The sequence below is a fragment of the Suricata suricatta genome, chromosome 8 (assembly GCF_006229205.1).
Source record: "Suricata suricatta isolate VVHF042 chromosome 8, meerkat_22Aug2017_6uvM2_HiC, whole genome shotgun sequence".
Lineage (NCBI taxonomy): Eukaryota > Metazoa > Chordata > Mammalia > Carnivora > Herpestidae > Suricata > Suricata suricatta.
In genome coordinates, this window is record NC_043707.1 from 101,571,159 (window position 1) to 101,583,211 (window position 12,053).

The window sequence follows — 12,053 nt, forward strand, 5'->3', positions numbered from 1 at the left end:
GTATCAATAAATCTGTTTTATAAGTCTAATGAGAATAAATACTTATGAAAAACAAAAAGTCTATGAAGAAAAATATCCTGGGGAAGAACCTGAGATCCCAAAACAACTTAAATATATATTCTACTTTGAAAGGATAATCTAGAGCTGTACTGTCCAGTTTGGGGGCTACTAGTCACAAGTGGCTACTGAGCACCTGAAACGTGGCTAGTTCAAAGTGTAATATACACACAAGATATTGAAGACTTAGTACACACACAAAAAGAGAGAGAATATGAATTATGTTGAAATGAACGTATTTCAGACATACTGGGTTAAATAAGATATGTTATTAAAATTAATTTTACTTGCTTGTATGAATTATGGCATATGGTCTTATCACCTAATCTTGATAAGGAACTGGTTAAGTCTTCAAATGTAGGGGCCTCCCAGATTATTTCTGCTTTACCCCACCTCCCTCTGACCACTTCCTCGGCAATTTCCCATGAATGAAACAACAGCTGCCTCTATCTATGGTACAAATGAAGAATGAAGTTTTCTGAACTAACACAGCCCATTTGAGAATCCCACTAACCCAAACTTTGCTGCATATTAGAACTCCTGGGAGTTTAAAATCCCAAATCCCTGGTCACCCCACAGCAATTACATCACAATGTCCAGGAATGGGAGCCAGACATGAGAACTGTTAAAAATTCTCAGGTGATTCCAACAGGTAGCAAAGTTTGGGAACCAATACATTAATCATTAGGAAGGAGGAAAACTTCTGGGAGAATTAAAATGAAACAATCAAAACTGGAAGGAATTGAAAATCCAACCTATGGCATTCTGCCTCTAACAAGCTAATATTAAATAAACTCCAAACAATAAAAAACATCAATTAGCTATCTTCTTCTATCCCTTTGGGGTCTGAAGTGGCACTCTCTCTCTCAAAGTAGCTGATTTCTATATTTTATTAACCTGCCAATGAAGAATAGTGCTCCAAAGTGACTGTAACAATTTATATTCCCATCAGTATTAGACAGAAGTCCTCCCATTATTTTTTTTTACTAACAGCACAACAGAGAGGTGGCTAAAAAAAAAAATCATAGAGTGTATACACTAAACTATGCAACCATAAAAAATCATGTATAAGAAACATTAATTCAAAATTCACAATGATCAGGCCCCTACTATGTGGCAGGCAACTGTTCTGGGCACTGAGGATACAGTGGTGTTATGCAGTGGATATCTGTGTGCTCTGCCTTCCACCAAATTCAGATGAAGCCCTAACCCCCAGTAGGACTGTTTGTGGAGATGAGGCATCTGATGACGTAAATTATGGTTAAATAAGGTCCTAAAGCTGGGGCCTGGAACTAGTGTTTTTATGAGATTCCAGAAAGCTCTCCTCACCATCTTTCTCCCTGTCTCCCTCTGACCTTTCAACCTTCTCCTCCTCCTTCCCTCTCTCCCTCCCTCACTTTGCTTTCTCCGTTCCTTATGTACACCATCAAGGAAAGGCCCCATGTGAGGACATAGTGAGGACAGGCTAAAAAGAGTCCTCACCAGAAACCAAATCAGCAGGAACTTTGATCTTGAACTTTTATAGCCTCCAAAACTGTGAAAAAATAAATTTGTTATTTAAGCCACCCAGTCTGTGATGGTTTGTTATGGCAGCCCAAGCAGACTGATACAATGGTAAATAAGACAAAGTCCTTAAGGAGATTATAGTCACAGGTGTAGATAGACAGTAAATAAGGTATCATGTGAATGTGGCTAGTGATGCAAGGTCATGAAGAAAAAGAACACCAATGGGAGGTTAGAGATTATTTTAGGTAGAGTGGTCAGGAAGGTCTAGTCAAAGAGATTTCATGTGCACAGAAATCTGAATAAAGGGAGAGAGTGAGTCCTGGAAATCTGGGGGAAGTGCCTTCCAGGCAGAGGGGAAAGTAAATATAAATCCCTGAAGGAGAAAAATACTAGGCCATCAAATCTACATTTAAGTTGAATACACAAAAGTTTTCAGAAAAGGAGGAACAACAGCCATGAAATTTTTATCTCACTCACAATAATTCAAAATACATTTTATTGCACGAATGAGGCACAGCAATTAAAGTAGTGGTTCACTGATATAGTTTAGTACCAGAAAAATAAATCTGCAACACAATAAAACACATACACACACACACACACACACACACGCATCTATTATACTCTTCGTTATGGGTAATAAAAAGAACTCCTGCTAAAATTTAATTCCTTTTTTCCTAAGAAAAACTTTCTTGTGAAAGGTTTTGCAAAGTATATCCTTGCTCCAAGCAGTATAATGGGTAAAGTGGAAGGAAGGAGTGAGTCATTCAAATGTGCTCCCCTCCTTCCCAGTCACCATGTAAGAAATTACCTTATCCAAAACAGGCACAGGCTGCTAAGTAAGATGATATCCAAACACGCAGCTGTTCAATAGTACCAGGAACCCCACAATACAATTTACACACAATTTACTGCAGAAAGGTAATATATTTCAGGTCACCTGGCTATTAAAGAGAAATGCTATTACAATTTTTAAATCTCATTAAAATAAAGGTAATCAAAAGTAAAATTTACTTACTTTAGCAATCTGCAGCAACACAATGCAGTGTTTAATTGATTCTACCATGCTCTATAAAAACAGAACACTGATTTTAGGATCTTGCACCAAATAAAATGGTCATATGATACCAAAAATATAAAAATCAGTTCAAATGTACAGGATTTAAGTCTATGCTACACAAGAAATACCCTCTCTGGATATCCAGTGGGTTCTACTAAACTGACAGCATCAGATGAAGTTATTATTAGCAATTCTATAAATCATTAAAGAATGCCAAAAAGGGGCACCTGGGTGGGTCAGTCAGTTAAGTGTCTGACTTTGGTTCAGGTCATGATCTTCCAACTCAGGAGTTTGAATCCTGTGCCGGGCTCTCTGCTAAAAGCTCAGAGCTTGAAACCTGTGTCTTCCTCTGTCTCTGTCCTCCCCGTCCCCACCCCCCTGCTACTTGCATGCATGCACACTCGCTCTCTCTAAAATAAACATTAAAAAAATGTTTTTAAAAAATGCTAAAAACTTAATTTTTAAATTGAATAACATTCTGAATGGGTTTTCAACACTTCAAATGAAAAGAAAGAGGGGTCTGATTAACTTCCAATTCTTAAATCAACAGCAGGTAATCCTAACGTAAATTCCTGAAACACCTATTCAAGACTTTCATGGAATTATGGAGAGTAAAAGATTCTACCACAATACTGGTGAACCTAGAATACTACTATAACCTGTTTTTAAAAAGGTTTTAATCAAAACAGAGCTTATCAGTAGCCTATTATATAATGCCAGATGGTCAGTACATCAGAAAGCTTGAATCACAATATATTTCAATTATAAAAGAATATACATTGTGCATGGAAGACACCTTTTATCCAAGAATCTCGGACAAATAAAATGGCACATGAAGTCTATTTCGATCAGAGGGATTATTTTAGTCCTTTTAATTCCTTTAGAAAATAATAAAATTATTTTTTTAATGTTTGTTTTTTTTATTTTGAGAGAGACAGAGAGTAAGCAGGGGAGGGGCAGAGAGAGAGAGAGAGAGAGACAGAATCCAAAGCATGCTCCCACTGTCAGCACGGAGCCTGATGTGGGGCTTGAACTTACAAACAATGAGATCATGACCTGAGCTGAAATCAAGAGTCAGATGCCCCAACTAAGTCACCCAGGCTCCCTGAAAATAATAGTTCTTAAACATCCTTGTAAAAAATTCATAAAAGTTCAAATTTCAATTGTTCTTAATAGTGGCAGCTTAAAATAGAAACAGCACTTTCAAGTACTTTCTAATGCAAAGCCAGAGTTTATCAAAAACATAACTTACATTTGTTGTTTCTTTGAGGGTTTCAATTTTCTGTGAAAAATTAGATGTTTAAACAGAAATAATCAGAAGCACAAAGAGATATCATTGTTGTCTTCTACTCATTTAAAGAATTTTACTAGAATGTACTCATTACTCGAGTACAAGCAAGTTGGAAAGGGAGTACTTTTTGTTATACTTTTTAAAACTTATATCAAACATTTAAATAAAAAATTCAGACATTTTACAGACTAACCATCTGCAAATAAAATTCACGTGATTCAATTCAACATTTGTAAGAATACTACAAAACATTCTTATTTCTTATACTTTAAAAAGTTGTCTTTTCTATAAATTGATTCACTATGTAATTTTAAAATACATGTTTCAGAACCACCTAAAACTTTGCCAAGCTGTTTAAAAATGACATGAGACTAAATTCCAAAACTAAGAATGGAAGGAGAGCTAAACATGAGTTACACATACTATTACCAAGTGTAAAAGAGCCAAATTCAAAGCTATGGTCAAAAGAAACACACGAAAATAAATGATACTCCATCAGGAAATCTCATCAAGAAAGAAAAGTGTTAACTGGAAGAAAGCAATATTCAAACTACAAAGTAATGGCCAGAAATTCAAAGGAGGGGGCAGTAGCAGAAATATAATTAAAGCAACACTTGTTTTGTTTCCTCATCTGTGGTTTGTTTATTCTGCAAATTCTTGCCAGTTGGTTTACTAATATCTGAAGTGACCATATGTCAATTTAATAAACTTTCTACCTTCAACATTTAAAACTTCAAAACAAAGAACTTAATCCTAGGAAGGTGGTACTTGTTAAACAAAATGGGCATCATATTAAAATTTTTGTACACTTCCCCTTTCACTTAATTATGAAACCATAACATAAATTCACCAGAAAACTCCCCCTTGGTCTCTTACTTGCTCACAGTAAATAGTAGTACTATAGTAGCCAAACACTGAGGTCTTCCTGTTATTTCTCTTAAAGGCTCTTAGTTTTAAAATGGTTTAAGGCAAAATAATGATTTTAGAACTTACCTTTCTCTGTTCATCATCTTTGCAGTTTTGAAGTTTGTCATCAAAAAGCTACAGGATTAAAAAGAAAATGAGTATAGTATCAAGCCACTTTACTATATCATATACATTTACTAAACACAGAAAAAGCAGACCTTAGTTCTTGAACACATTTCTTCCAGGGATGATCTTCATGTATTTTTAAGATAACATATATATTTCCAAAGGACTATATCAAATCCAATTCTACTGAATTATTTTAAATGGTCAAGTTCAATTACTCTGGTAGAATTACAAGCAAAAAAAAACCATTTTCAACTTAAAATAACTGAAACCTAAGATTTTTCTGCTTTGTGTTCTAAGCTTATCAAGACTCCATTTTCTTCCCAGAACTTCTGCTTGTAATTAATTTTAAAGTAGGAAATGAAAAAGACAATTTCAGTAATAATAAATGAAGTAGAAAAACCACCTCTCCCAACCCCTACTCCCCAAAACGGAAAAACCAAGGCCTTAGAAATTGAACCACTTTAAAATTTACCAGTTTCAAAGAACTTTAAACCAGAATATGAATCTAATCTAGTCATACTTTCTTCTAATTATGTCTAGACACTTTTTTAAATACCAAAAAAGTGCATTCCACACCCAATTTATCAATATAATCAGAGATCAAGATCTGTGAATAAGTCACCCAGATCTTTTAATAAGTCAGCTTTAAAAATTGCTAAAGAACCATGTAAGGGCTCAAATTAACATCAAATAACTTTACACTCAGAATCAAGCTTGGTAACATTTACTACTTTATATCAATTAACTATATAAATGAATGCCATACCTTTAATTGTTCTATCAAGATTTGTAGGTAAGCATCTGCCTCTGTAAGTTTCTTATCAAAGTCTTGGACACTAGGAACAAATCCTGAATCCAAACCCTATGGAAAAAGAAAATTTGTAATAAATCTAATAGTACCCAGGCAATGTTTAATAGTAGAGAAGACAATTCCTCCTTCATAAAGGACATTTCAATTTTTAAGTAAAAATAATGCTTTTACATAAATAATTGGCATATTTAAACTATCTAAATGCTCCAAGAATAGTGGTACATCAATCTCCCTCACGTCTAGCCCTGTTCCCTTCTCAAACAGGTGCTGCTGCTTAAATTAGGATTCACTCTGCACTTCAGCATCATTTTCTTCTTTCCCAAAAGCCCCCCAAATGGCTCCCTTGATCTCCAGAGCAACAGTAATTTAGATAAATGACCTTGATTACCACCTTGATTACTTCCTACTTTACCCCCACTTTGTTTGATTCTTCCAGTCCCAGTTAAGATTAATCTTAACTTCATATTCTATTCAGTTCTCCCATTCCCTAACCCACCTCGTTGGAACTGATGCACTCTCCTCCTCCCTTATTAAAAAAGAAAAAAGAACCTCAAAATTCTCACCTCTTCTAAGAATAGGACCCTCTCTAAGTGAAAATAACAACACTTCTGTCTTAATCAAGTTCCCTACTCACTTTCACCCTTGGCATGAACATTACACTCTAGACATGGTGTAAATGTTTATTTATTTAGAGGGCCCACTTATTTCTCAATTTAACGGTCCAGCATTGTATGTCCTACTTTTTATACACTAAAAATTTAAAACTTCAGGAGCATGGGATGCCTATGTTTTAACTTTACTCAAAAGAAATCTGAGTTCTTAATCATCTCCGACTGAAAAACACATCAATCCTAGGTGTAACAGACAAAAAGTGGGGTGCCTGACTGGCTCAGTCAGTGGGGTGTGCAACTCTTGATCTCCTGGTTTTGACTTTGAGCCCAACATTGGGTACAGAGATGACTTAAAAGTAAAAATCTTAAAAAAAAAAAAAAATAAGCCAAAGTTGGAGACTGAACAAGACTACCAGCTTGCCATACTTGCATGCCCAAATGTCATGCAGTTCAACAGGAAAATCAGGGTCGCGAACCACTAATGTCACAATTCCCAATCCAACCACAAAATTCAGTACTGAATGGGTAAAATACAATAGTTAAACCTATCATACTTGATTTTCACTTGTTGGCCAAAACATGCTGATCATTTTCATATTCCCCAATTTAGTGAACTGAAGCCAGGGTTCATTGTGTATTATACCAACATCTCAACTCTGCACAATACTTTATTATTACTAAAGCACTTTTACAGCCATTATCTCGAACACCAGACTGAGACTGTAGAGTATGGAAAACAACAACGGGTTGGCAAGCCTGGTTTCTAATTTCAGCTCAGCCACTAACAAGTCTGTTTTCTTAACTGCCAAATACAGGCATCCTCCTCATTGATACGGCAGCTAGTACCTCTACTTAAGACTACAATTACTAACACAATCAATTACTACTCTTACTATTTATTGTTGCTCTTACCAAACTAAAATTCAAATTCTGAATCAGAACAGTAAACAAAACAAACCTAAGTCATAAGGGAAAATCATATCTTACAATGCATTTTCTTTTTCAAATTCAAAGGGAAGTAAAACTGCCTGGTTTTTTGCTTTTGTTTTGTTTTTACATATATGTAAAGAAACTGCTTGAAATGGGTATTAAAAAAAATCACTTCTCAATGAAATGCCATGAATAAAAACAAAATTTAAGAAAAAAATCCTAATAAACAATGTATGTAATGAAACTGTGGTTTAAACACCTTCATTTTAAAAGTTAATCCAAAAAACTTCCTTTTAAAACATTTACTATATACAGTATGATAATAAAAGACGTGGAAAAGAAAGGATAAATCAATTTTGTTTCAGAGATACTACAGTACTGCATTATGAAAGAGTAAGTGTTTTCTTTCTATGTTACTGTACCAAAGAAAAATTAGAACTACTTGGCTTAGTTTTTGTTTTGTTTCACACAGCAATAAAACATAATTGCCATTTATGTAACTATAACATCCAGTTAAAAATCAGTTAAATACAATGTGCTTGCTAAATATTAATAAGGTTAAGGGCATATTCATAAGAATAAAAGGTAGAGCATCTAAGTAAGAAAATGGAACTTTTAAGAATTTTCCCTCTTTTGAATCCATTTAGAACGATCACTGTAAAAATAGGGTTCATACTGTTTGAACAAATTTGATTGAAAACCCTCCAGTAAATAAATGGAAACAAACTGGATTTAAATTACTGAGATCTAAAACCCATCTAAATTAATTCTTAAAAAACAGCCCTTTGATATTGCTAAAATCATAGAACCTCACCTTGGCTCTCTTCTTAGACCTGCCTCGAGATAGTCTTCCAAAACATTCCTTTAACCTTAGAATAAACTCTACACATCATAACATCCAAGTCAAAGATCTACCCAATCTATTTTTATGTAATGTATAACAGGAGTTTATAACAAGTTATTGGCATAAAATCCCAGAACTTGCCTAAGCTTCCTTGCACAGTAATCCATACATCTCTGATGTACTTAAAAAGAAAATTTATAGTTGCCCATCTGCAGTCAATAAAATATAAGGCAAGCATTTATCAACATGGACAACTGATAGTAATTAAACTGCTTCCTCACACTAGAAGAAAATACCAAGTTGTTACTATGTATTGTGACTACAGTAAGTACACAGAAACAAAGCCATCTCTGAAGTTACTGTCTTTGAAAGTCTTCTAGTCTTCACTTGAGTATCTCAACAGACAAGGAACTCATTACCACCTAACATATACTATTTCATAAAAATTCCCTTGAAGTCCTATTCTTCTTTCTAGTCAACATTTACAATATAAGACCCTACATTTACTTATTCATGTCCTTTTTAATGGAGTTTTGTTTTAAAACAAATCATCAGAATATAGTCCTTTAAACCATGTTGAGAATGGTCTGTCTTCAAAAAGAACTAAGAACAAACAGCAGATCCCTTAAGACAGTGTGTGACTTCATAGTTCTTAAAGGGGGCATCTTCTAGTAACTCTTGAGAACAAGCCAGTTGGGAGTCAAGCAGATATACATTCTCTCTGCCACTCATTCAATACTATACCCTCAGGAACTGAGAGATATTTGGCACTGACTGCAGCATCTGGCAGCTACTGATGCCTTGATACGGCTCTTCTCCACTACCCCTCCTCCCTAAGATCCCTCCTACCTTTTTGTTCTCTTCCTCCTCCCCTTTGTCTAGTCCCTCACTTCCTTCTTCAGGTCTTTTTGTCCTTTAGCAGTGACCAAAGTGGTTTTGCTGCACTTTTGGCAGTCAGGACCAAAGAGGTTGGTGCTCCCTAATTTACTATATTGAGGAGCCATTGTTCTCACTTGATGACTTCTGCGTGAATTTATTGAAAGTCTAGATTAAACACAACTATTACAGAGAAATAAAGGCAAATGGTCTGTGATGTAAAAGGAGTTAAATTGGAACAAAAGAAATGAAACCTAAATCTGTAAGTTAGATATATCCATAAAATTAGAAATCAATGTAAAGAAAAAATTATGTGGCAAATATACTAAAAACAAAACAGTCTCTAGTTTTCAAGAATACTTTGCTAATAGGGGCACCTGGGTGGCTCAGTTGGTTAAGTGCCTGACTCTCGGTTTCGGCTCAGGTCATGGTCTCACAGTTTAGAAGGCTGAGCACCGCATCAGGCTTTGCACTGGCAGTGCGGATTCTGCTTGAGATTCTCTCTCTGCCTCTCTCTGCCCCTTCCCTACTTGCTCTCTCAAAACAAATAAACATTTTAAAAACAAAACTCACAACAAAAAAGAATACTTTGCTAATAAAGGAAGCTATGAAGTACATATGTAAAGTCAAGAAAAATAACACATGATTCCACATCAGCCAGGATCTATGTATCCATTTTAAAATATACAAAGAGAGAAACATCTGGCCCAATTTAAAAAATAATATCTAGACAGGCAGAAGAGTATCAAACTGCCTCAAAGCTGTATATTAGTACCTCCTACTATTTTCCTAACATTTATATTGAATAGCATCACTTCTCTTCTCAGAAAACACTTCAAGGCTAACAAATGTCAGCAAAATTAAATGAATTCCTATTAATGACTTCAGCTGGGGACATTCAGCACTATTTATTCATACACATAACCAAATGCTTCACCTCCATTAAAAAAAAAAGTATTGCAATGACGTCCTTAACTGAAGTACATATGAACTGTAGCTGCTTTGTAGAGGTACAATTTTAATAAAATAGCACAGCAGGCAATTTTTGAGGGCAGGCAGTAAGATCTTTTAAAGTAATTCCTGGTGCCAGAGGAAGAGTAATGAACAGTTGAGGTAAAGGTGCTAAAAGGTGGCTTAAAGTCTTGTAGACGCAATAAGAAAGTCATGAGTAATTTGAGAAAGTGAGGAGAATAACACAGAACAGTAAGGGCTATGGCTGAAGGAATAGCACTGTGAAAAGAAATTAACAAATGAATAATTATTTTCTATCAAATCTTACTTTACAGCAAAAACAAAGAACTAAGTGCCCTATACTCTGTTTTCTCTTACATAGGAATAGTATATAATAAAAATATGTTGCAAAAAGAGAAAAGGAAAAAATATATTAGAGAAATTAGACCATGTAAGTCTCACAGAAAAGTTCAGAATAACAAGAAAACAGAATAAGTTATCAGTAGTAGAACTGTCAAGGGGAATAGCAGCTTAAACATTTAACAAAGGAAAAACACCAAAGAAAACAAGCCTCCTAGTGAAAAATAACGATACGAATCCAGACAAAAGTAGATGATTTTTAAAAATTAGCACAACACACACCCTATAATTAAAATAATGAAAACTTCCCAGAAATGTCATTTCGATTAAAATATGAGAGTATTTGGAAAGTTTATGTTCACAATTAGCAATTTGAGATGACATGCATCACAGATATGCTTTCATCCAATGAAAGAAGTATAAAGCATACTTACAATTCAATCACTTACAATTATTTTTGAAAATTCAAGAACTGGAGAGATACCAGAAGACTGGAAAAAAGCAAGTGTGGTACTGATCTTCCATAAAAGTAAGGAAAAGAGAGAATAGAAAGTTACTTTACCATGCTGTGAGTCTGACATCAATAATTAAGTAAAGGAATAATAAGAGAAAAATCTGTAACTATTCAGAGGAACAGTAGGTACATGAGCAGCAAGTGGCAAATTAGGGAAAAAAAATATTTTATGCCAAACTTAATGGCTTTTCTGTTCCTTAGAAATTTGTTAGCGAATTAATTGTTTTTTGAGAAATGACACTACTTTGTCTATCAAATGACTTAAAAGTTGGCTTAATGATGAAAATAGTATACTAAAGAAACCAGAAATATCAATAAGATCATGATTTTATGTCAACTATACTACTCTGATTTTCTTGGATTGCTGAAAACCTGGAAACATTTATAATCCCTATTATCTCTGTGGTTTATCCACCTCACCTAAAGGAAGAAAGAGAATTTCTGAGGGCAGGAATTTCTATTTTTAATCCTAAATCCACTATCAATTCATTTGGAGTAAAGATTATCAATTCAAAACTGTCAACAAAACTGAGCCTATTACTAAATGCTTTCCTCTACCATAACTTCAGGCTATTTTCCATTTAAGTCAATGTTCTGATAATCAAAAGCTCCAGAACAAGTTCTCTTTTATTAACATGGTAGCTATAGTTAACTTACCAGCACTGCTAGGTACCCCAAGTACATCCTATAAGGTTTTTTTTTTCTGTAGTTGTAAGTGAACAGTTCTAACACCATGGATTCACCATGGATGCATAATATATATTAAAATTTTTTCACAGTATTAGGTCCTCTGCCAGACACTTCATAAGTTTTCTAATTTGATTATCACAAGACAATAAGGTAGACAGACATTAACCCTATTTGATAAGCATTTACCCAAATCATGAAGCAGAAATTTTCTTTAATTGGGATTTCAACCCAGTCCTTTGACTTTAATCCATTACACTTTCCCCTAAATCACAATAATGTCTGAAAAGAATTCATGGCATAAGAGCACTACTAAAAACTGCCTGAAGGAGACTGATGTAGCTAAAAGGGGCACAAGCTTTAAGGTCAGACTGATCTGGTTTTAAATCCTTAATTTGCAACTTCCTAACCAATTACCTATATGATCTGGTCAAGCTACTTTCTCCACTGCCATTTTCTCATCTAGGGATGGGCATAATAATAAAACATTCAGGTTGTTGGATAGATGAAAGAATATCTG

General features: G+C 34.6%; 1 protein-coding gene across 6 annotated transcripts in view; it reads right to left on the reverse strand.

The window, feature by feature from the left end:
- Positions 1–12,053, reverse strand: part of OSBPL9 (oxysterol binding protein like 9) — a 170,088-nt gene that overhangs the window by 38,241 nt on the left and 119,794 nt on the right. For 4 of the 6 annotated variants that reach the window (XM_029947255.1, XM_029947254.1, XM_029947256.1 and 1 more), the window contains 4 exons: positions 5,716–5,811; positions 4,908–4,955; positions 3,876–3,905; positions 2,582–2,632 (listed from right to left, as the gene is read on the reverse strand). In XM_029947255.1, coding sequence (XP_029803115.1) covers positions 2,582–2,632; positions 3,876–3,905; positions 4,908–4,955; positions 5,716–5,811 — 225 coding nt within the window. Of the gene's footprint in view, positions 1–2,581; positions 2,633–3,875; positions 3,906–4,907; positions 4,956–5,715; positions 5,812–10,781; positions 10,851–12,053 lie in introns of all 6 variants that reach the window. The other 2 variants (XM_029947253.1, XM_029947251.1) reach the window with 1 other exon arrangement.